The sequence below is a fragment of the Prionailurus viverrinus genome, chromosome A3, assembly GCF_022837055.1.
Source record: "Prionailurus viverrinus isolate Anna chromosome A3, UM_Priviv_1.0, whole genome shotgun sequence".
Lineage (NCBI taxonomy): Eukaryota > Metazoa > Chordata > Mammalia > Carnivora > Felidae > Prionailurus > Prionailurus viverrinus.
In genome coordinates this window covers 30480527-30504839 of record NC_062563.1, presented here as the reverse complement: position 1 = coordinate 30504839, position 24313 = coordinate 30480527, and the positions used below count along the sequence as shown (strand labels likewise).

At 53.7% G+C, this 24313-nt stretch overlaps 2 protein-coding genes across 6 annotated transcripts; both read right to left on the bottom strand.

Annotated features, from left to right (window-relative positions):
• Positions 1 to 333: 333 nt before the first annotated feature.
• On the bottom strand, positions 334 to 9934 carry AP5S1 (adaptor related protein complex 5 subunit sigma 1). Of its 3 annotated transcripts, none has more exons than XM_047852529.1 (3): positions 9646 to 9934; positions 3753 to 3944; positions 334 to 2485 (listed from the first exon to the last, which is right to left on the bottom strand). In XM_047852529.1, the coding sequence occupies exons 2-3, from the start codon at positions 3926 to 3928 to the stop codon at positions 2059 to 2061; spliced, it is 603 nt and encodes a 200-aa protein (XP_047708485.1). In that variant the 5' UTR covers positions 3929 to 3944; positions 9646 to 9934; the 3' UTR covers positions 334 to 2058. The 3 variants fall into 3 exon arrangements, with proteins under 3 accessions (XP_047708485.1, XP_047708484.1, XP_047708486.1); XM_047852528.1 differs by lacking the exon at positions 9646 to 9934 and adding an exon at positions 5046 to 5172; XM_047852530.1 differs by lacking the exon at positions 9646 to 9934 and adding an exon at positions 4795 to 4993.
• A 2592-nt stretch (positions 9935 to 12526) lies between these two features.
• Positions 12527 to 23293, bottom strand: CDC25B (cell division cycle 25B). Of its 3 annotated transcripts, none has more exons than XM_047852519.1 (16): positions 22793 to 23293; positions 21869 to 21978; positions 21164 to 21215; positions 19144 to 19185; positions 18859 to 18895; positions 18480 to 18602; positions 18251 to 18373; positions 17929 to 18063; positions 17468 to 17548; positions 17175 to 17351; positions 16908 to 17003; positions 16272 to 16334; positions 16025 to 16123; positions 15674 to 15807; positions 14841 to 14952; positions 12527 to 14722 (listed from the first exon to the last, which is right to left on the bottom strand). In XM_047852519.1, exons 1-16 carry the CDS (start codon positions 22990 to 22992, stop codon positions 14582 to 14584), a joined length of 1725 nt encoding a protein of 574 aa, XP_047708475.1. In that variant the 5' UTR covers positions 22993 to 23293; the 3' UTR covers positions 12527 to 14581. The 3 variants fall into 3 exon arrangements, with proteins under 3 accessions (XP_047708475.1, XP_047708477.1, XP_047708476.1); XM_047852521.1 differs by having other exon boundaries at positions 21960 to 21978; positions 22793 to 22817; XM_047852520.1 differs by lacking the exon at positions 18480 to 18602.
• Between the last annotated feature and the right edge of the window lie 1020 nt (positions 23294 to 24313).

Sequence of the window (24313 nt, the reverse complement as noted above, 5' to 3'; positions counted from 1 at the left end):
AAGGAGAACAAAGTAAGTGCATATTCCCTGTTTGTGGATGGGAAGACTCGATATTGTCAAAATGTCAGTTCTTCCCAATGTGATCTATTTGATCTACATATTCAGTGCAATCCCAATTAAATTCCCAACAAGTCATTTTGTGGATTTGAAAAACTAATTCTAAAGTTTATATGGAAAGGCAAAAGACTGAGATTAGCCAACTCTTTATTTTTTTAAATACTTTTATTTTTTTATTATTTATTTTTGAGAGAGAGCATAGGATGGGCAGAGAGAGCGAGACTGAGGATCCAAAGTGGGCTCAGCACTGACAGCAGAGTCAGATGTAGGGCTCAAATTTATGAACTATGAGATCACGACTTGAGCTGAAGTCAGGATGCTTAACTGACTGAGCCATCCAGGTACCCCTAGCCAACTCATTATTGAAGAACAAAGCTGGAGGACTGACACTATCTGCCTTGAAGACTTACTACTATCTAAAGCAACAGTAATCAAGACAGTGTGGTACTGACAATAAAGAATAAGGAAATTTTTTTTCCAGTTTTTTTTTTTTTAACGTTTACTTATTTGAGATAGAGAGTGCATGCATGCACACACAAATAGGGGAGGGACAGAGTGGGAGAGAGAGAATCCCAAGAAGGCCGACTTGGGGCTCACGAACCATGAGATAATGACCTAAGTTGAAACCAAGTGTCAGGTGCTTAACAGACGGCGCCCCCAATTGAATCATTTTAAGCCACCACAAGGAGCTGCTGGTTAAAGACTCATAACAGGAGTTTGGTGCCGCACCCATATCCTTTTGGGTTTGACCATCATGCAGCCAGGCCCAGCACCACAATGCCTTTTTCTGGGGGCAGAAAGAGCCAGGTAATTTGTCTTAAGACCAACTCAAAACCACTGACTGAAGAGAATGGCAAACATTCTTAGTCCCTCACCCTTGAAGCAAGGTCACTCAAAAGTGACTGTTGTGTTACAGGCCCCCAAAGGCACTAAGCTCCCAACCCACCCTAGATAATGTACCTGTATGGGCTGCCTTCCCTTCCAGTACTTCCTGGAATCACCTCCCATGTAAGCGACTTGTAACTAATCCTCTAATCCTCGTCTCAGGCTCTGCTTCTCAGAGATCCACACCAACCTGCCACATTTTGGTACAGAAAACAAGTACTACCACCCAAAGGAGGCCCATAAGGCTACAGGGGTGATATGGGGCACAAGAGCTGGAGACCTCCCAAGATGCTTCTTGGGGGCATCTTTGATCATGAAAGCTCAGATACCCAGCTCAGTGCCAAAGAGACACGTACTCATAAGAGCAAATATACATTATCCAAACTTACAGAAACAAAGAATGAAATCACACAATCAGTGCTTTTAATTCAAAACAAGAAAGACAACTTCATCCTGGCTAGACTTCTTGCACCCATCTGATGGTATCTTCTCTCCCTGAAGACAAAGGAAACCTAGCATCATCTTGAAGTTGCCTGGTGGGCAAGGGATGGGCCCAAAGAGAGCTACAGAATTCCCCTGCTGAATGAACGACAGACACATTTGTGAACTGTGGTGGGGCTGGACACTGAGCAGGTCCTCACTGACAAAATCCTTGTTGGTAATGTTGCCTAAGTGAGTGCAAATACAGCAACCAGCTCCCCCACCCTGGGAGTCTCAGGTTCCTTTTGCACTGTGAGGACTATGGGTTTGGAAGGAGAAAGTGGGCTGAGTTCCACTCCTCATGCTCCAACACTAGCAACTGGTGGACTGTTTTGGGGGCTGGCTGCCGGGGATGGGAGAAACTGGGGTCAAGGACAGGTGAGACTGGTCCACTATGCAGTCTAAATGAGTCACATGGCAGCTCCAGGCACAGGATGTTCCAGGATTCCTCCTCACCACCCTTTGCCCAGCCCTCTTTTCTGCCAGCTTGTCCCGTCCACTTGTCCTGGATGTGGTAGCACAGCAGAGCTGGGAGCAGGCTGGGAAGGAGGCCAATGCCAAGATTCACCTGGCTGTGTGTCCATCCATCCCTGTCCTCCTTCCCTGCCCCTCAGGAAGCCCCTTCCCAGTGAGGGGTCAGCGGGGCCAGGAAGCACTGAGTTCCTTCTCCAGACCCTGGACAAACTGGTCATTGAGGAAGAGCAGTTGACCATGGGGCAGGAAGCGGGCAAGGATGCCCTCGATGCGATCAGCCCTAAGCAAGAGGTTGGTGCTGGGGGTAAGCAGCCGGAGGTGATCCAGAAGGAGGCGTGCCAGCAGCCGGAGTGTGCTCTCAGCCAGCAGCAGGTTCTCATGGGCATCCAGCACCAGGGCGAAGCCTAATGAGAGCACACCCAGCCACACCACTGTCCGAGGCTCCTGGAAAGGGTCCCCTGCTGCCAGGCGGAAGGCCCCATGTGGGGCCTCATGCAGGGGCACTGGCTCATCTGAGGACTGAAGCTGCAGGTCCATGGAGGTCCGGCCAGATGCCTGCTGCTGAAGCTGGCACATGGATTCCACCTGCCTGGGAAGAGTGGGTGGGTCACTGATTTCTGTCATCCTCATGACCACCCCTAAAACTGAGAGGTGCTATTAACTCCATATCTCAGATGTAGAAACTTAGCCCCAGAGAGACTAAGTGACCTGCCCAGGACCACAGAGCAGGAAGCATGAGCCATGACAGGAATCCAGGCTCCCATCTCCAGGCCCTGAACCATTTCACTCCATGTGTTCAAGAGAAGGCAGGTTTTGAACACAGCTCTTTGAGCCAGGAAAGGGCACCAGGGGAAAAAGATCCTGCCACCACTAGCTTCACAGAGGCTTCCTTAACATAAAGAAACACAAGCCATGAGAAATGAAGAAATGCAACTGGCCTGTCCAACCTCTCCACCACCATCCTGCAACCCTTTCCAAATAAAAAAGAGAAGACTGTCCACTTGGCCATTCAGGTTTTTGAAATCACTCTCTGATCCCTCCTGAATCACTTTCTAATTTGGGCCATGCACAGGCTCGTTTTAAAGGCATTTAATTTTCTGTGCTACAGGAGGGGGGTGGAGGCCCAGAGGAACAAGGGGATGGCAAGAGGCTAACACAGGGCTGCCCATTCGAGAATGCTAATCCCCGGACACAAAAGGCAGAGAGGTCAAGAGATTCTGGCACTGGCTGGCTCCATCTGGGTCTGGGATGGGAAGGTCCAAGGCCAGCCACTACATCTGGAACAGTATTTCCCACACACTGCTCTTTCAGTGGCTTTCAGGAGGCTCTGGGCTCAGCATTCCCATGTATGACATTCTCACTCCTCCTTAGGGATTCATAAAACCTACAGGCATACTAATGGCCCTGAGAAGTCCTGCACTGCAAAGCATGTTCCAGGATCTGCCTGCCTACACTGAAATCCCAGCTCTGCCATGTTCTAGTTACATAACCTTGGGCAGGTTAAGTTCCTTAAAGTCTCTGTACCTCAGTTTATTCACCTGCAAGGTAGGGATAATAACTATCTATCTCAATAGATGGTTACAAGGATTAATGAGTCCATATACATAAAATGCTCAGAACATAAACTCTTAGCACATATGTACAGGCTCAATAAATGCTAACTATAATAGTTAACAATGATGACCGTACTGTTATTATTTCTTTAACCCCTTTTCACATAACGCTTGTGAACAACTGTGGACAGCTCATGGAAACACTACTCTAAAACTCTGTCTCTGCTTCTTAGTCTGATTCTCTGTGCCCCGCAGAAAACCTATCATTATCAGGCATGTGTTCAGTGAAGGCCCATGTGTTACCTGGCCACAGCCAAAATCTGCTCCTTTCGAAGGAGCCTGTCCCTCTCAGCACCATGTGGCCGTGGGTCATCAGGTGAATTCTCGGCACCAAAGACGCAGGAGTAGAGCACTCGGCAAAGGCCCGTGTCCTGGGCCTGCGGAGCCCGCAAGTTGTGGATGAGGAAGGCGTGGACCATAGCTCCAGGGCAGGCACTACAGGGAAGCCAGAGACCTCAGTGAGATGGGTGTTAAAGTCACAGGGCAGCCACAAGGCAGCATGTCCAGAGGCTGCTGTGGCTGGCCAATGGTGCTCCTCAGCCACCCAAGATACACTCCCCACCTCGCCATAATGGTGTCTGGTCAGCAGCACTTCTGCTCACAACAAAGTCAATGGTGAAGAAATCTCAATTGCTTCTCTGCCTTTTGGCTAAGGTCAAGTGAAGAAATCTCAGACAACCCCAAACCTACAAAACTACAAAACAAATGGCCAGGAATCTTCAAAAAGTGTCATGAGAGTCAACAGAAGCTGGGGAGCACTGCTCCAGACTGAAAGAGACTAAAGAGACAAGGCCAGCTGAACGCTGCCTGTGTGTGGGATGTGTGTGGGGGATCCCCAGCCAAGAAAAGGGTAGTTTCAACGTACAGCACTAGTAGGGCAACTGGAAACATTCTAGATAATAGTCTTGACCAATGTTACCTAATTTTGAATGTGGGAGAATGTTCTCGTTTTTAGAAAATACACACTGACATACCTCTAAACATTGAGCTAAAATGGCATCGTATCTGCAGCTAACTTAATCATCAAAGGGTATGAGATAGCTCTTTATAAGAAACTCTTGAAATTTTCTGTAAGTTTCAGATTACTTAAAAATAAAGACTACTAAGTAATGATACTAATAATAAGAGTGTCTGGCTGGGTCAGTGGCCAGCCAGGGATGGAAAGGCAGCGGGTACACAGTAAACAAATATCTGTTATCTGTGATTAAGGGTAAATAGATCGTCAGTTTAGACTGGTCAAGCAGGAAGGTTCGCGAAGGCGCTATGAGAGCGGGAGCCAGCTGACCTGGCGCTGACCTCCGGTGACCCTCCAGCGGCAAGAAGAGCGCGTCATCAGCCTCCGCCACCGCGTCCCCCCTGCCCACAAATGGTAGTAACAAAAACTCTCACGTCACTGCCTCGCGCAACCCTGTGGCGCAGGGCATTTGGGGGGTTGTAGTTTCTTGCTCCAGTCAGACAAGACCTAAGCCAGGGACCCCGCCCTGAGTGTGCTGTTCCTGAGCCCCGGGGCTGCTGTCCTCCAGGCGTCGTACTCACCCTTCCTTCCCTGCCTGCGGACTTCTGCTAACAGGCCGCAGGACCCGGCAGTGGGAAAGTAATGGCGGCTGCGAAGCCCCTGGGCGCTTGCGCACGCCGGTCGCGAGAGCGCGCACGAGGTGACGCGCGCAAGGTGGGCGGGGCCCGCGCGCCCGGAGTGCTGCTCCGGGAGTGAGGAGGGGAGGTGTTCTGACACCGGGGCCCCCGGCGAGGGCAGCTTTCGCCCTCCGATCAAAGACCCCTTGCTTCGAGCTCCCAGCAAGGCCCATGCCCGTTATTGCCAGACAGGGTATGGGTGTTCCTACTCGGAGCCCCTGGACCAGCTGAGCCCTAGGCCACAGCCCCCGTCGACCGCGAGAGGGCGCAGCGACCCGGCATGTGAACCTTCCGGAAAAGCCCGGGCGGCCGCGTAGTTGCGAGCAGGAGGGGTTCGGACCCCGAGGTCCCTGCGAGCCTTCTGAGGCTCGTGGAGCCTAAAGGTGCGGGGCTTGTTCTCAAACTGGCCATTATGCGTGGGAGTCAGTGGGGTGCCTATTAAAATGTAGGTTCCTGGGCTTTACTTTTGGAAATTGTGACTTCAGGACAAAGATGCATATTTAGGCATTTCTTCGGGGAGGGTTTAGGGTTGTGGGTTCCTGAGGTGGGTTAAGGCCAGGGTTCGGCTTCGAGTAGAATGATTCAAATTTATCCCTGCCCCCCCCCCCATCCCCCTAGCCCACCCCTGTTACAAGCTGTGTGTTCCTGGCAAGTGAGTCACTTCGTTGGACCCCAATGAAGGGTTTAGTAGGCTGACCAGTTTTTCCTTTGGTACTTCCACCTCTAACAAGTTGACCCCTCTTTGAGGGAGGCTGTCAAAGGTATAGTGAAGAGATTTATTCTTTCAACCTAAAAGGGGCCTGGCAGGCCATCTGCCTCCAGCCCCAATTAGAGACTCAACCCAGAGGTGTTTGGGGCCCGGCAAGGTCTATCCTGAGCCTCACTGCCTACCCTGGGCATCCCCACACATGCATGCACACTTTTGCCTTATTAGCAAGTGAACCACTCAAGCCTCCCAGTGTTCTGTTCCTCAGAGCTTCCACACTGGCTGTTCCCTCAGCCTGGAATGCCCTTTCCTCCCCCCTTTTTTCCCCTTCAAAATGTGCTCAGACCAAAACCTAGGGGAAACTTTCTTGCCTGGACTGCCCTTTAGTGTTCAGCTGCTGTCTTTGCACCCATTGCTGAGGGTCTGCCTGTGGTGGTGATGTCTCCCATGGGGTATACACAGGCCATGGCACACATGTTCCCTCCCCAGGGCCATGCACAAAGTAGGCCTGGAGCCGACAAGAACACACTCCTTGCTGACTGAAGAAATGAAGAGCCGGGCAGCCAAGGTGGGGACCCTGGAGCCAGGACCCTCCAAGGGCAAGGCATGCAATGGCTACAGGACCTGGGCAGGGCGGCATTGAAGGAAGGCTACAGGAGATGGGCAGGGTCTGACTAGGGCATAGGGGCATTTTGAACATATGTACAACATATATTTATAGATGGAGGGGCAGGCCCAGAGACCGTGTGAGAACTCAGTCACAAGACTGGGGTCATGTTGGCTCAGTTCCTGGTTGCTGGTCCCTATCACGCTCAGCCAGGACCCATGTCTGCCAGCTGATTACAGCAGAGACCTGGCCAAGGGCTGTGGTTGCTTGGGGCCACCTGGCATCTGGAATACAGTATTCCAGCCTCTGTCTGTTCCTTTTTTAAAAAATTATTTTTAAATTTATTTATTTTTTTCTTTTTAGAAAGCCCAAATGGGGGAGAGGGGCAGAGGGAGAAAGAGAATCCTAAGCAGGCTCCACACACTCAGCATGGAGCCCCATGTGGGGCTCAATCCCACGACCCTGGGATCCTGACCTGAGCTGAAATCAAGAGTCGGACACTCAACCGACTGAGCCACCCAGGCGTCCCTCTGTCCATTCCTTAGGCAGTGAGTCCACTCCCAAGTCCCAGGCCACTGAGGGGCTGGCCTCGCGAGGTATGTGAAGGAGACAGCAGTGAAAATCTAGCCTGAGCCACTACTATGCAGGGCTTTGGAGGACCCAGATGGAGGTAGTGTCTTGACAAGTAGCAGAGCAGACTCAGGTGCCATTCCTGACTCTTTGCAGCCTTCAGCCAGCCTGTGATTTCCAGGTCTAAAGCCATGAGCTGAGGACAGTGAGGCAGGAAGGAACCTGGGTCCCCCAAGATGCTGCAGAGCCTTCTTGCTGAGTGAGGAGCACACACATTTATTTTGTTAAACAGCTGTGTGGGGTTGCCGTTACATAGAGTCTAATTCATGCCTAATTGAGGCAACGTGAAGTGGTCAGGGTGTTGCCTGGCATATAGTAGGCACTCAGTAAATCAATGCATGTTGACAACCCTTAATACAGAGGCAAGATAGGAGAAGGTGTCAGAGAGGTGTTGGTCAGCACTGGAAAGCAAATGGGGTGTTCTGGTCTGATGGGAGGCAGAGGGACGGACAGGCTGACCTTCCAGTGCCTCCTGGAATCATAAGACCGGTCCTCACGACAGAATGAAACAGTCTGAGTGCGGTGGAAGCAACATGCGTTGCATGTTCATGTGTGTGAGCCTTTCATAGTGGTTACCCTACAGGTTGCAGCTGGGCCAGGCATACAATAGGTGCAGATGTGGGTTTGTGGGATATGGAGAGTGTGTGTGTGTGTGTGTGTGTGTGTGTGTGTAAGAGAGAGAAACTGAAGAGAGAAGGAAGGAAAGTAAAATAAAGCACTACACAAAAACTAGAGGAGATTGAATGAGGAAGGTGGCTGGATTTAGGGCCTGGCCCACCTGTCTAGAAGTGGCTCAGGATCACACCTTCCTATCATTCCCCCTCCCCTCCCTCTGGCTGTGTGCAGAGGTGCCTATCACGCCAGTCCCCAGTGGTCTTCTCAGTGGTCCTGTGAACTAGGGTGGGGGGTTGCCTGTACCCTCTTACATTGGGCCCCTTCCCCACACTCCCATCCTCCACTGCTCCCTACCCATGTCCGGGTGAGGCCTACCCCATGGTGGCAGGCAGCCTGGTGCCTGCCTTTTCCAATGCCCTTTGGTGCCTAACACTGTGATGTATGCTCGGTGACTGATACTGATTCAACTTGGAAAGCAGTTTCCGTTCCGCACCTACCCAAGCCGTAGCAGTGTCCTGATCACCGGTGGGCAGCCTGGCTTGGGAAGCTCTGCTGCTTCTCCCAGATATTAGAACCAACCCCCAGGTCCTGCTTACACATCTCCAGGGACAGAGAACTCACTCCCTGGGGACAGCCCCATTAGTTTTTGACAGCTGGGAACCCATATTGAAGGTCTTTACAGACCCTGAGTCCTCAGGCCAGACTAGTTGAGCCACCACCTACTTCTGGATGTGGGGAGGGCCATTGGGTAGAATCTGCCAGCCCCAGGCAGTGGATTTTCTGAATGACTCCCTGATAAGGATGTCTAGCCATTTCTCAAAGAGTAGAATAGCAAACTAAGCAGAAGAAGGGATCTGCTTTTTTGAGAATCCAGGCGGGCTGAGATTAAGTGGATAAGGCTGCTGTAGAATAAAGGGGACCAAATTCAGGCCAGGCTTGTTCTTCCATCCCCCTCCACCTCCCTGGGTCATCTCAGAGATGGCATTGCCCTGTGCGGGCAGCTTTCCACCAGCCACACAGATGGCTTCCTCCTCTGTCTCCACCACATCCCCTTCCACAGCTTCCTAACTGCTACCTGGACTGGTGCAGTAGACCACCAGCCTACATACAGCATCTGGGCTTTTCTCCTACAACCCAGGGGCTTGCCCATGTGTAGAAAAGGGACAAAACCCTCAGCCTGGACCCCTTTCTTCTAATTGTTTTCAGGCTCATCCTTTTTACCTGTCTGTTCTTTAATCCTCACACTGGCCCTAAGTAGTAACAGCCATAGCCAACTCTTGTATGGCACTCACTGTAGACAGGTTCTGTTCTGAGTGCTTTACATACACTAACTCATTTGATCCAACCCGCAATCCTTTGAAGGGGGGCATTTACAATCCCCATTTTACAGATGAGGAAATTAAGGCACAGTGAACTCAAGTAACTTTCCTGAGGTTACGTGCTAAGGGAGATGTGCATGTCCGTAGATTTCAGCCTGCCCCTCCCCCCACCTTGTGTGTCCCCCTTCCTCCCTGTCCCCCCACAGTGGCCCCAGGGGCTGACTCAGCCCCTGCTCCACATTTCAGAAGACCATAAGGCTCCTCCAACTCCAGCCCTGCATACCTTCTACAACCCAACCCTGGGAGCTCCATCCCACCCTCAAGGAGCCCCAGGCCCCATGGAAATAGTCTTGGCTGGGCTCCAGGAGGAGGAGGCCATGTGTGATTCGTCCTTTCAAACAGCCGCGCTTCCTGCAGGGCTGACAGCCAGAAGGCCCCACGAGGCGGCTGGGACCCGGCCACGTGAGGCTTCCTCCCCTCCGGCTGCCTCAGGCCCCGCTGACTCAGAGCCTGGCAGCCCTCCCAGGGGCGTGTGCTGGTGCAGCTGGGTGGGGCGGAGGCTGCCTAGCGGCACACGGCTGGCACCCACACCAATTCCTGTGTGGGCTGGGCAGGAATGCTTCTTACCTTCTGTCCCGTAACCAACTGTCTCCTTTGAACAATCGGCTGTGAACAAGTCCACTTCCTCCAGCGTTCTCTCAAGGCATGGCTTTCCTGGCTGCAGAACAGCAACTTCCCCGTCATTACTCAACTTCCCTCTCCTGATTGTTTCCAGATTCCATGAGACCGTGGACCTCCTTGTCTAAACATCCCTCCTTTCTGTACTAACAGTTTCATTGCCTCTGGAAAGTGGGCACCTACGTGTTCGATTCCAGATATGAAGACTTTTTAGAAATCCCAAGTTTTCTAGATGGCTGTAAGCTGTCGTCAATGGATGGGCTCAAGCCAATGACGTACAGCCAACTGACTCTGAGGAGTCACTTTAACTTTTTTAGAGAATCTGACTTGAGGAAGAAATTAAGACCAATATTTCAATGTAGGAGAGTCAGAAAACAGGCTGGGCTTATAATGCTTGAGCCTTGCTGCTGCCACACCGCAACGTGTAAGTCCAGCACTTAACAGAGCTCTTTGCTATGTACAACGGTCACGTTTTCTGGTTAAGAGAGAGAAATTAAAATTTACCAATTGTGATGAGCATACGGGGCAGCAGAATTCTCACTCTGCTGGTACAAAACGCTAAAGCTGAGCAAACACACTATGACCCGGCATTTCCACTCCTGGGTATATTGCCGGTACCATTTGAAATCACCTCAAATAATCCATCAAGGGCAGAATGAAAATGTTCTATACCTGATTGTGATGGTGGTTACACACTGTATGTTTGTCAAAACTCACAGAATCGTACACTCAAATGGGTGAATTTGATATATATAAATTATATCTTCACTTTTATATATTCTTTTTTTTTTTAATTTTTTTTTTCAACGTTTATTTATTTTTTTGGGACAGAGAGAGACAGAGCATGAACGGGGGAGGGGCAGAGAGAGAGGGAGACACAGAATCGGAAACAGGCTCCAGGCTCTGAGCCATCATCAGCCCAGAGCCCGACGCGGGGCTCGAACTCCCGGACCGCGAGATCGTGACCTGGCTGAAGTCGGACGCTTAACCGACTGCGCCACCCAGGCGCCCCTTATATATTCTTTAAGTAGGCTTCATGCCCAGCACAGAGCCCAATGTGGGGCTTGAACTCACGACCCTGAGATCAAGACCTAAGCTGAGATCAAGAGTCAGATGCTTAACTAAGCCACCCAGGCACCCCTGTATCTTAATTTTTTAATGTAAAAACCAGAAGAAAAAAATTTAGAATGAATAATTCAATTTAGGAGTATAGTCACACAGTGGGAAACTATTCAGCAATGAACAGGAACAAACTGCTGCTAAAGGAAACATAAATGAATCTCAAAGTCATGCTGAGTGAAGGAAGCCAGACGTAAGGGTATGAACTGTATGATTTCATGTATATGAAGCTCAAGACAGGAGAAACGAATCTACCTGACAGAGGTCAGAATAGTGGGGACCCCTGGGATGCAGGCACTGGGAGGAAGCAAGAGAGAGCCTCATGGAATTCTAGAGAAGTCCTTTATCTTGAGCTGTGTAATGGTTCCTCGGGTCTGTGTTCTCTGCTTAAGATGTGTGCCCTTGATGAGATGTTGATTATTCTTCAATTTAAAAAGAAAACATTTTTTAAAATTGTTTTTGCAAGTGACCCAGTGAGTGATTCAGCTGGTGTCCACACCCCACTAGTGCCCACTGACTTGGTCAGCTTGGCACAGGCCAGCTTCCCACCTGTGCCTGGCCCTATGATGCTCTTTAACTACCCTGGCCCGGGCAAAACAACCTTCAAAACTGGCCAGCAGCCCAGGATTTTAAACTGCTTCCTTACCTGATCTGCGTCCCTTCATGAGCATCCAGGAAAGAAGTTATCGCTTCTCTTGCTAGGGGGAGGAGAGATTGGGGCACCTCTGCCCCATCCCCTGAACTCCAGGGGTAGATGGGGTCCTGGCCCGAGTTGGAGAGGCAAACCTCTGGCATTCCCTCTCCTAGACTCAGACCCACCCCCATCAAGGTATATGTGAGCACCAGCACCTTCTCTGGGGAATGTTTTGTTTCCTGGCTTGACCAAGGCCCTCTCCCTGACTCCTCCTCCTCTTCCCCTGCAAAATGAGCTATATACCTACCTGGTAAGCTTAGGAGACAATGTGTAACTGTCTGGAACAGTGTGAATGCCCCATGACCACAACTATGGCTCCGATGGTGGGATATGAGGAGGACAGATGTAGTCTCAGATGTCAGCACCTGGCACACAGCCTATGTGTTTACACTCAACACCCATGGCTCTCTCCTCCCACGTGGCCTGACCCTGACCCATGGGGTGGAAAAAGGACACTCAGAGTAGAAACCAGGCAACCTAGCCCCACCCACTTGGCTTTTCTGGGACCAAGGCAGGAGGTGAGAAGTGGGAGAGTCCTAGGCAGCTGGAATGCCTGCTCTGCTTGTATCTGCTGTGTGACTTGGAGGCAACCACATGCCCTCTCTGAGCATCCAGCAGCCTTCCTCCTCTATAAACCAGGAAGGAGGGAGTGGGGCTTCCTGGGACCACCTAAGCAGAGTGGAGCAAGCAAATCTTAGTAGGACAGTGCCCAGGGCCTTCCCCCCCACTCCCCATTTCTCCCTGTTCCTCAGGGGTCTACACAGATACTTTTTTTCTGGGGCAAGTCCCCTTACCCGAATAAATGCTACCCTTGGTGTCAGCTGCCTGATCAGCGGATAGGGCTTTTGGAGCTTTCAGAGCCCCTCCCTCCCTGAGCAAAGGCCCAGGCTCCCAGACCATCAAAGTCACACCCCAACACCCCCCATGCATTGTGCCCTTGCACGGGGCCTGGACCAAGAGGGAAGACCAAGCCTTTGGGCGTAAGAATCTTGGAGGAAAAGCCAGAGACAAGGCAAGCATTGTTTAGACTCAGCCTGGGAATCTGGAGTCCTTTATTGCTCTGGTAGGAAATAGCCTCCATTTTCCCATCTACAAAATGGAGTGAATAATCGTTAGCACCACCTACTTCAGAAGGTAGATGAACTTTGACAGAAAGTGGTAATGATGCCCCACATGTTTGACACACTCTGTATCAGGTAGTACCTTATCTGTACATGTGTGCAAAGGAGGCCCCGCAATCACAGACTCGCATTTGGGGGCAAGGGTCACCTGCAGTGGTGTTCTGAGGGAATTTCCTGAGACACCAGGTTTGGGCCTGGGACCCCTTCTCCCAGATTGGCCCTTTTCCACTCTCTTGATCTTGAACTTGGCATCTCCCTACGTGGTGGAACCTCTGCGGGGTGCTGGGGCCGCTGAGAGGAAAGTCAGTTTTCTGACAGGGCAGGAAGGCTTCTGGGAGGAGGTGACATCTGAAATTGAGTCTCAAAGGAGGAATAACAGGGAGAGAACATTCCTGATGATGCAGCAGGTGCAAAGGAAGGAAATGTGAAGAGCAAGACATGGGGATTTGAGTCAAATGAGGTGAGGAATGGGCCTGGGGGGGGGGGGGGGCAGGTCCTAAAGGGCGATGCAGGGATAAGTTTATCCTGAGGGCAGTGGGGAGCCACTGACAATTCTTGAGCAGTGACAGGGTCACTTTGGTTACTTGGTGCAGTTTAGAAAGGGTGAGCTTAGAGGTGTTTGAATAGATACACGAAGGAGAGGCAAGGCTGCCTTGGGAAGAGAACATGAGGCCACCTCTGCAGGAGTCTTCCGGCCCCCATCCACTGACCTGTGGCTATCCTACCCCCGCCATCAGCGTCTGCCATGGTCTTGTCAAGGGCCCATAGGACACAATGCTGGTTACTCAGCTTGCTCAGTGCTTTATTGAACCAAGGCCCAAACAGATGACTCATCTGGGCCTTCAAGCACAGCCCCCCACACATCCTGAGATTCGGAATCCGGACATGGCTCTGTCCTTGGCTTCGCTGCTTCTATGACATTTCATCTTGAATATTTCCAAACCTTAAAGTGTAAAGAGTTTGTCCACACAGACAGACACATATATATTCTTGCCGCAGGCTGTCATGCTCACTGAAATGCTTCAACTCAGCAGTTTGTGTGTGCAAGGCATTGGGCATCCATGGCTATCCATCCATCCATCCATCCATCCATCATCCGTCCATTCGTCCATCTGTCCATCCACAACAAGACAGCAGCAAATTCTGACCAGTCGGGCCCCGGGGTTCACAGCAGTGAGGTCTGGGCTTCCAGGGGCTCAGGATGCAGGCCTTAGCCCTGGCCCAAGGGCCCCTGAGGAGCTAGGGTCAAGTGGCTAATTAATGTTCAGAGTCTCTAACCCCAGCTGGAGAGGGGAGCCTAATCCTCAGCCTGTGAATATCCTGAGATGGGCAACAAATCAGACAAATGAATCAAGCGTGCAGGTAACACTGAAACAGGAAAGAGTAAGAGGTTATGTTTGTGCTGCAGGTGTTCATGTGGAGGGACAGGAAAGAGAAAGAGAAAGAAAACATGGCAGACACACCCAGGAGTGCTAGAGAGGGCCCGGCCGCAGTGCCAGCTCCCCTCACAGGGAGGAATTCTGCCTTGGCCCATCCTGGGGGGCTGTGGCTTTCCTCTGGCCACATACAAACAAAGCCCCTAGAGAAAAGGCGGGTCTTTTCTGGACATGGGAAGACAAAGGGTTAACTCAAACAAGGAAGGAAAAAAAGCAAAAAAAGGTCCCTGCTGGACACAAAATACTTCCTTAGAGCTCGACATAATCCAATTTCACCAAATCAACAGGCTGGGCTCCTCCAGGGGCTGGGCTGGGGTGGGGGTGGGACAAGGGTCTGAAGTATGATTGAATGGAGACATGGGGACCAGGGCTGGGGGCAGACAGACAGGACACCCTCACTGCCCTTCCCCTGGATGGCACCTGGGGCCTCCAGCAGACCCTCAGCCCTGCAGGGCCCTAGGTGGCTGGCACCCAGGCCACGAGGAAGAGAAGGTAGGCAGGACTGGTGCTGGCCTTCACTGGTCCTGCAGGCGGCTACAGAGCTCCCGCCGGCTCCTCTCCCCAGCCCAGCTGCGTGTCTTGAGACGGAAGGTCTTCAGCTCGTCCTTAAAGGCCTCATGGTTCATGGGCCGGTAGTCCTGGGGCTCACAGAAGGTCTAGGGCAGGATGGGAGAGTCCATCAATACGGGGAATGGTTAACTCTGGGAGGAGACCTCCCTTCTCCTTGGGCAGAACCCATTCTCTACAATCCAACCCTCCCACACCCCATGGTACCGGGTGCTGTGGGAAGAACTCCTTATAGCCGCCCTTGAGGATATACATCTCAGGATAGTAGAGGCTGGGATAGTCGTTGGCGGCTCTGTCACGCTCCCTGATGAAACGGCACCTGAGACCAGCAGGGGTGTAGGGGTCAGAGCTGGGTGTGCAGCGGGATATACCTCAGGGGACCTATTCTTTGCACCCACCCCTTTGTGGGCCATGGGGAGCCACAGAAGGCTTGAGTAAAGGAATGTCAGCCATAAGAACACTCTTAGATCATCTGGCTACTGGGTCCAGAAAAGGTTGGGGAGATGGAAGAAAGGAGGTAAATCAAGGGAGTTGTTTCTGGAAGATAGTTCACAATCTTTGTTAGAGATATCTGACCTGGACCAAGAAAGGGGAAACAGGAAGGAGAGAAGTAGACAAAATTGTAGAGATCTGTTCAGGAGGTCTGGACAAGACTTGGTGAGGATGAGAGGTGGGGAGAAGAAAGATCCATCAAACCCTGGAAGGGTCAACATCACCGAGGCTTGGGACAGGGCCCTTGAAGGTTAAGGACACTTTTGGAGACTTAGAACCAGATCTTGGTGGGGGGGGGAGGGGGAGGGGGAGGGTGGCAATGGATGGTGGGTGGACATGAGGCCAGATGGGAAGGATGGGGAGAGGGAAGTAGGAGGAGGGTGCCATGCACAGGAAGGGAGGCTGAGGTCTGCTACACACTGCCAGGAGACCAGAGGCCCAGGTCTAGGAGGGGCTGGGGCTGGGCTCGGGCCTCCTGTGCATCAGATGGCTCCAGCATCCCAAAGCCTGGGCAGAGGTCAGGAGCAGACACTCGCTGGCTGACTCACATGCGGGGACCACGTTCAGATGAGAATTCACAGTGGAAAATGAGGATGATTCTCTTGTCCAGATTACAGGGTGTGATGGGGCTCTGTAGCAGGAAGGTCTCAGCATCCCGTTCCAGGGGCAAGTTCACGGCAGTCTGCCAGAGGAGCTGGAGGTCAGGCAGTAGCCCTGGGCCTGGGTGGCAGGTCCCTCCCTGTGCGGTTCCCAACTTTCAGACAGGTGACCCCACCTCTTACTGGGCAGAATCCTTCCCTAAGATAGGGTGCAGCCACCCCCCCACTGAGTCACTCTCCCCGCAGAGGAAGGACAGACCTGGTGGGTCTTCAGGGCCTGTCGTCATCAGCCTGCCTCACCTTAATGTGCCCGCCTTCATACTCGTAGGGGTACCTGCAGTCCACAATCACAAACCTCTCCACAATGTTGCTGAACTTGCCTGCCAACAGGGCTGCCATCTGTGGGTCACAGAGGTGGGTCCCAGCAGGTCAGGCTGACAGGTGGGAGCTGACCCCAACCCTACCGCTGCCCTGGCCTTTTCCAGCCAGAAAAGGTTAACAGGCAAACGTCCCAAGTGTGCCTGGAGAATGGCTCATCCCCACATACCGTTTCTGGTGAGATGTACTTGAGATCTTGGTGCTTCCCATCCACAGTCTGCAGAAGGAAGGCCTGAAGGGAAGAGGAGAGAGAGTTTGAGAAAGGGAGATGGGAGAAAGAGAGAGCGAGGAGAAAAAAAGGTGAAACTGGCAAGACCAGGAGTCAGGTAAGTATGGAGTTTCTTTTCCAAGCACAGAAGGCCACACCTGCTCTGACCTTCAAATTTAGCTCTGGTTCTGATAGCAACCAAGAGGTGCCTCTTGGGTTCTGACATCCAGGGAGCAACCCCTTTCCAAGGGGAAAGTGAAGAAGAGAGCAGAAGAGATGAACTCCCTGCCTGCTGCCCCCACACTCTGCAAAGCGCCTGGATGAGGCCAGAGGAAGCTCCAAGCTAGATGTTAGTTTGGCAATGTTTTCCAAGGTTGGAACACAACTGATACCCCAGACAGATTTGAGGTAGAGTCAGGAGACCAAAGAGAGCCAGAGAGGAGTCTAGGTAAGAATAAAGGATAAGCTGCAAATAACAAAGCAGGGAGTCAGGGGAAGTGTGCTGGGAGGGGAGAGGAAGGTGCCAAAACACCTGCTGAGCTTGGGGGGGCCATACAGTAAGGGGTCAAGTCTGCGGAGGGTCCCCAGTGCTGGTACCTTGGAGTAATCCCCAATCAGTTCTCGGTGGTCACTGTCCAGGATAGTCTCAATCTCATCATGACACAAGGACTTTGAGCGGAGGACACGGGCTTTCTGTGGGGTGGATGGTGGCCAGGATCAGGGGTGGGCAGGCTGCCCCTCAGTGCCCCCATTCAGCTGGTTCCTCTTTCCCTGCCCCCTCCCTCTGCCACAAACCCAGCCAAGAAGGGCTTGCGGGGTGGACTCGGACAGTGGCCGCCCAGCTCCACCCTAGGGGGTACCCACAGGTTCCTCGGCCTCCCGTTGCTCCTCTGGAGGGGTGACGCTCTTCCTCCGCTTGTTCTGTATGGGCAGGTCCCTGTCGTGGGGCCGCTCCAGCCTCTTGAGGATGGGTCGGATCACGCTGCAGGGCATGGACGGAGAACGGAAGAGCCGCTGGCACTTGCTGTATATGATGAGGCCCTGGGAGGGGTGGCAGGTAGGGGGTCAGAGTGCCCAGCCCCTGCCCCCTACTAACCCCACCTGGAGGGTAGGGCTCCACCCCTCCAAGTTCTGAGCGGGCCCCCCCAGAAACCCACCTGCTCTTCCTCCTTTTCTGAGGTCTTGACCAGTGGGGCACTAATGAGGCTCTCCATGCCTGGGGGGACCACATTGTCATCCTGAGGCCAAATCAGCAAGGATATGGTTAACATGCAAGCAAAGGCCAAACCTCATAGGCCCTAAGTCCTTCAGCATGGCCCTCCTCGGCCATGTCCACACAGGGTCGTCCCTTAGAACCAGGAAATTGCAGGGCCCCAGTTGTTTGCACAGAATCGTGAGAAGCGTGGCCATGGTAGAGTGCCAGGCTTCCCTCTGCCCTGCAGGGCCCTCCCTCACTGCATCACCAGTGCCAGTCGCCTGCTAGTCTCTGGTAGGCCAGAGGTCAGGCTGTGACTCCATTAGCTCCAATTCCTCTTCTGTCATTGGAATGATGGCGTAGTCTCCCTGCAGGAGGTCAGTGCTTTCCTCTTTGGGGAGATCCTGGGGAAAGACTGGTTACCTTTAAGTCACTCTCCAGGATGTCCACAAATCCATCATCTTCCTCAGAGGACCCCTGGGTGGCAGTCAGGGGGAAGCGGGATCGGGCTGGGGGACTCCACTCCTCTATTTCCATCTTCCGCTCAGGGGTGAGACACTGTGCAGGGGACAGACACAAGCTGCTCAGGGTGGGGACCCCAGGCAGCCCCCAACCCCATCCTTCTGAGAAAAGGTTCCCACTGCCTCAGTGTTCAGGATCACCCTCCACCTTCCCCCAGGCTGCCTTCAGGGGTGCCAACCCTACATGCAAGCCCACCCTGCATGGTCTGGCTCTCCTGACGTACCATCAGGTCGGGGGCTGAGCTTGGTCTCTGGGCAAAGGCTTCTCTTCGGTCAGCCCACTCTTCCAAAGCATGGGCATGGCTGGGATGTGGGGGTTTCCATGGCATCTTGAAAACAAATCCATTCTGTGGGCAACATGGGGGGGGGGGTGTCATCAAATGCCAGAGAACCACCCCAGCACACCCCCTTCTCTCCCTGAAGTGCTCCCACTCCAGCCTTCTGGACGCGCACATTCTCTTTGTCCTCCCCAGAGCTGCGGGCAGCTCGGCCACACGCCTCGCTCTTCCTCCAGCTGCCAGGTGCTTGGGAGTTGGTGATGTTCCGTAGCACAGGGCTGTGGCCCAGAAGCCTCACCTAGAGAGCCAGGTAGGGCAGCAGGTACTGAAGGCTGCATTCCTCTGGCATCAGCCCTGGCCCTAGCTTCTCCCATCCCTCCTTCGAATCCCCCAACTTGCCCATCCACCTCCAAAACCCCATCTCCCACAGCCAGACCAGGGACGCCAGACCACTTCAAGTCCACCCTCTGGGAGGCGACCCTGGATCCCTCCTGCCCCTCCTCAAGCCTGGGCAATGCCTGGGCCTCCAGCGTCAGGCCTCAGAGGGCACTCACCGGTAAGGACTGGAAGCGTCGAATGGCAAACTGCTCGCTGCAGAAGGAAACAGGGATATGTCAGGGCTGGAGAGTAGAGGGCTGTGCAGGAGAGCAGGCAGGATGCCCCTCCACCGCAGAGCCCTATGCATCCCTGTGGGAGGGAATGGGACAGCACCCTCCCCATGCCTACTCCACCCAACGTGGTGGGGGGTGAGGTGGAGGGGAGGGTAGCATGGACAGAGCCTGTGGTAGGTAGACTACCAAGACTACCAGAGCCAGCCTGAGGAAGGCTGTAGCACTTACTTTCGGATGACCCGGCTGGCTGCTTGGATGGCCTGTTCAAACCTAAGAGAGAGAAACGTCCTGTGCAGCCTACCTCCTCCTATAGCACATTGACCACCCCCAGCATCAGGCCCCCAGTCCACAAGGCCCAGAGGCCAAGACTCAGACCAGTAGACAGTGGAGGGAAGAAGGCAGGGAGGGGGTCCAGGTACTGGGGAGGGGGGAGAGGAGAAGCAGCCTGGGATTTTGAAGGCTGCCCTGAATGGAAGAGGGCCCAGAGAATGGCAGCAATAGAGACAGCTGGGGCAGGTCACAGGGTTGCTGAGGCGCTACCAAGGCAACGGTCTCGCCAGCCTGCCCACAGGCCTTCCACCTGTATGCAAATCACCTCAGCGGGGCCATATGGTGGCCAGGAAAGGCATCCATCCATCCCATGATGACAGACTGTGGCCAACAATGTGGGTATCTCCAGGGCCTGGATGCCTTCCCTCCCCTTGTGTGGGGCGCTCCTGGCTCCCCCCAGGACAGGGGCCTAGTTTAGTGTGCCCCTGGATCAGCCACAGTGTGCCATGCCAGACCCCCTGGTGACAAATGTTCAGGGTCACATCCTCTCCTCCCTCCTATGGAATTTTCCAGGACCCAGCCTCTGTCCCACCCCCTCTCCTGCCTTAGAAGAGGCCAGCAGGCAAAGAATTCCAACAGATGTTCCTTTTGAGGCTGGGGCACAAGCTTCTGTAGATAGGCCCCACCCCCTAGCTATGTTACCAGAGACCACCTGCCACGCAAGGCTTTTGTGCGTCTATGCGAACGCAGGCACACACACACACACACACATGCTTCTTTTTGAGAAACTGTAACCGACACAGCAGGTGCAGAGGTGGGGGGGCCCACTGAGGGCTAGCGTCAGGGGGATGACTCCTAGGGGTGGGGAGTGGTTGTGCCCAGACAACCTGGCATCAGGAATGACCACATTGCATTGGCTTCATTTACAATCTGCACCTGGGCCTCGGGAGTAAAGCAGGGACAGCTCTGTGTTGCCACCAAAAACCGACCTGCAGTCCCCCCACCCCCACCCATTTCTCTCCCTGCTTCCTGTTTGTGAACAAACCCTGTAGCCCAGCCCAGTCTGATCAAAGGCAGTGGGAGGAAAGATAGGCACTGCTCTGACCCCAAAGCCATAGTCCCTCAGCCCAGCCTGGGGATGCCCAGCTGTCCCCACTAAGGCCTGGCAGCTGCTCTCCCTGCTGGGGCTCTAACAGCTGGATGGGAACAGCTGTGGTCTGGAAGATACTACTCATGCCCCACAACCAAGGGGAAGGGATCTGTCCTCAGCAGAACTCTCTCTCCATGCTCTCTCTCATAAAGTGCCTGGTCCAGAGGTTGCCGATAGGATGGCCAAGGGCTGGACCAACCTGCCCCAACTGTTTTGTTTGGTCTATAGCAAATTCAAAGTTTTGAATCAATTGGACCATATTTTAAAATTGTTATATTTCACAGAAAAAAAAAACAAATAAACATCTGTATAGGCAAAAGAAAAACAGGACACACACCAGGCCTGTATTCCCACAAGCCAAGGGCTGGCTGAAGTATCCACTGCTCCAGAAGCCACTATCCCCACTACCTGGTCCTGAGACCACAGTTGGCTGCTCCTATAGGAGCAGACCCTTTTCTGAGACAGGAAGCAAAGTCTCAGGACTTGGGAAGGTCAATTAGTACCAGGTATATGGGGATAGGAGGGGTCTGGGCATTCTCCCAGGCTTCCCCAGTGGGTTTATGCTGAAACTGGGATTCCCAAAGGCAGGTACCAACTCCTTGGTAGTGGGGATCTTTTCACTTTTTTTTTTTTTTTTTTTTTTGAGAGAGAGAGAGAGAGAGAGAGAGAGAGAGAATATCTTCAGCAGGCTCCAAGCTCAGCATGGAGCCTGACAAAGGGCTCAATCCCACGACCCTGGGATCATGACCTGAGCCAAAATCAAGAGTCGGATGCTCAACCCACTGAGCCACTCAGGTGCCCCAGGGGAGATCCCTTTTCTGTACTTACGTCTGCTCTGCCATCTGGGGGTCCATGGGGCTTGGAGAATCCATGCAAAGACCTGAGGGGACAGAGCACCTTGGTTTGAAAGTAGTGCCCATCTTCTGCACTTTCCCCCACCATGTCCCAACCCTATTCAAGAAAGAAAAAACCTGTTTCTATTTTAGATCTTGACACATTAAAAAAAAAAAAAAATGAAACAGGGCAGAGAGAGGGAGAGAGACAGAATCCCAAGCAGGCTGTGTGCTGTCAGCATGGAGAACTTTGAGATCATGACGTGAGCTGAAATCAAGAGTCTGAAGCTTAACCAGCTGAGCCATTAGGTGCCCCTCCTCTGTATGGGTTTTTAAACCAAAATTTTGCTAAGCATTTTTCTTAAACTGGTTTAAAGTAATTTGTTCTAGAAGAGATAACAGCTTTTTAAAGAAAAGGTTATAGCTGAAGGCAAGCGAATGTTATAAAATGACCAAGTGTCAGCCCTAATGCCTCCCAGGTGGGGCTGTGGTTCAGGGACTTTGGCGCCTGGTTTTAAATAGGTAAGATCTCCTCTCCCCAAGTGGGCCCCGCCCTACAGCCCGCTCAGCCAGTCTGGGCTGGGTGTGGTAAGCCCCACCAGAAGTGGGCAGGTGGAGGCTCCTGGTTGTGGGGAAAATGTTAGTGTGATTGGCAGGGCTCAGGCAGCCCCCCAAGTCCCCCGGGGCCCTTGAGATTCACCTGCATCAGAAGATTCAGAGGACTCAGACGACAGGGAAGATTCAGATGCTCGTCTCCGGGACAGGGATAGGCGTGTGAGCAGGCCGCCTACCTGACTCTTTGGGGTCTCACTGGGAAGGCAACAGGGACCCAGGGAAGGAGAAATGTAAACATGGGGCTCAAGAGCTGGCTGGCCCATGTTCCCACTGGCCACACCTCTGAAGGGCCCACCACTGCCCCAGAGAGGCGATGGCACTGAGGGCTTACCCTCTTCTCTGGGCCTTCTGCAGAAGCCCTAAGTGTCTTTTCTTTGTTGATTAAGAAAGAGGTGAGCCCAGAGCAAGAGCAAGAAGCTGGGCTGGAGGCCACTCTGGGGGATGGCAGGGCAGGAAAGGAGCCCTGGGGGGCCTTCATCGGAACTCTTCAGACCCCTACCCATCCACAAGCCTTTCTGGAACTAGGACCAATACTTTAGTCTCTATTGCTGCTGAGGGCAACCCAGTCTGGACACTGCAGGCCTGTTCAGGAAGCAGGACCAGTGTTTAACCCCTTAACCCTGGGAAAGGACTAGGGGTGGAGGGAGCAGGGGCATGGACATAGGAGAACCAGTCTGTTCTGCCACCCTCAAGTTCCCACTCCAAGCTCAGAATCCCCTGCCTGGGGCAAAATAGTGGTGATTAGGGCAGAGATTAGGGGGGCAGCGGGGGAGGGGGGGGAGCCGGGAAGTGGGACAGTGGTCTCCAGAGGCTTGTGCTGCCAAGAGCAAGTCACCTGGAGGGTGTGAGCAGCACAGACCTGGTCTCATTGCCCTAGTCCCGGGTCCCTGAAGCAGGCTCTTACCCAGGACACCTCCCCACTCAGCCTCTCGATTCGACTCCCACGCCGGGGACCAACACCCTAGTGCGGGTCTCTCACCCCACACCCCGCGTCGGTGGGGCGCCCTACCTGCCCAGCCCGGCGAGGTTGTGCATGGTCTGGGTGAGGGTGGTGACCGGCGAGGAAGCGGCCGCGCGCTCCGGGGACCCCACGAGGCCATGAGCTCCCAGCCGGAGGCCCCGGAGGTGGCTGGGACGCTCGGCGCCACCGCGCACGCCGGCCGGACTGAGAGCCACGCCCGGCGCGGGCTCGGGCTGGGGCAGCTCCATCGCGGCGTGGCCCGCGGAAGGCTGGCCGGAGGGCCGGGCGCAGGGCGACGCCGGGCACAGCTGGCCGGGGCGAGGTGGGGAGCGGGCGCGGGGTGGAGGGGGGAGAGGGAGGGAGGAAGAGCCACGGGGTCGGAGCGAGGGAGGAGAGGGAAGCGGGGAGGGTGGGGCGGGGTGGAGGGATGCAGGGACCAGCCACCAGTCCGGGAAACCTCTAAGCAGCAGCTGCCACCTCCACCTCCTTATATATTCGAAAAATAACAGCAGCCGCGCCGCCGGACGCCACCAATGGGGGCTCTGGTTAGAGGAGGGCGGGGCTGAGGGCGGGGCCCGCGGGGTGAAAGGCGCGGAGGCTGGCCAGCCCGGCCCCGCCGAGTTCCAGACTTTGGTTGGGGCTGAGGGACTGGGTTTCTCCTGAGCCCCCACGCGCCACCCCTCGCCCCTCCAGCCAGGACTCGAGGATCTTGGCTTCCCAAATTTTGCTTCTCGGGATGTGGTTTGGAGTTACACACCCCCGGCCGAGAGGGTCTCAGAGGAACCAACACCCGCTAGGGTGGCCTCAGAGGGACCCCCCCCCCACCCCGAGATTTAACATCACCTACACTCACCAGTAGGCACCGTGAGAAGGCTCCACTCCAGGAGTTTGCCAGACAAGGCTACGAGGTGCGGTCTGGGTTTGCCACTCTATCGACCCGGACGTTGAAGCGTGGAGAAGTTCATTAACTCGTTCAAGGTCACACCGGGCAAGTGGTGGAGCAGAAATTCACCCCAGGCGCTCCTGCAGCCTCCCTGCGCTCGCGACTAACAGCGCGGAGCGTCCCTAAAGCAAAATCATCGAACGGAGCCTCCCCCCTTCCCCCGCCCCTCGCACACGAGGTACACCGGAGGTGGGGGGCTACGATACATGTGACCCCGAGGGGTCTAATTTTCTCCAGCAACCCCAGAGGAGGCTCTAATGCCTGACCTAGCCATAGGTTTTAGCGGTTGGGGCCAAAGAAGGTGTCTACGACCTCAGAATCCAATTAATGGAAGTTTCTCACACCCACCGACGGTTTGGCTAAGGTGATGTCAATGGCATCACATTGTTTAATTTGTGTCTTTGATGGCGAGGGAAACTGAATTTATCACTAGTTTAAACTGAGCACCTTCGGACTAATCGCTTTTCATCAATCCTGCTTTCCTGGAATGAGACCGGAAGGCTGCACCCAAAAGTGAATGGGTGGTAAGCTGCTTTTCCATCCCATCTGCCCAGCAAGGAGTTGGCCTCTGGCGGGGTGGAGCACAGCTGGGAAAGCAGGAGCTGAGGGCTTTGCGCCTCTTGCGT

Excerpts from the sequence above, each read along its gene's own strand:
- AP5S1 (XM_047852529.1), bottom strand. The coding sequence starts at position 3,928 with ATGGTCCACGCCTTCCTCATCCACAACTTGCGGGCTCCGCAGGCCCAG. Across the intron at positions 2,486-3,752 it reads CAGATTTTGGCTGTGGCCAG|GCAGGTGGAATCCATGTGCC; the intron begins GTAACACATGGG and ends CACTCTTCCCAG.
- CDC25B (XM_047852519.1), bottom strand. The coding sequence starts at position 22,992 with ATGGAGCTGCCCCAGCCCGAGCCCGCGCCGGGCGTGGCTCTCAGTCCG. Across the intron at positions 21,216-21,868 it reads CTCTGAATCTTCTGATGCAG|GTCTTTGCATGGATTCTCCA; the intron begins GTGAATCTCAAG and ends CTGTCCCCTCAG. Across the intron at positions 17,352-17,467 it reads CAGAAAAGGAGGAAGAGCAG|GGCCTCATCATATACAGCAA; the intron begins GTGGGTTTCTGG and ends CACCCCTCCCAG.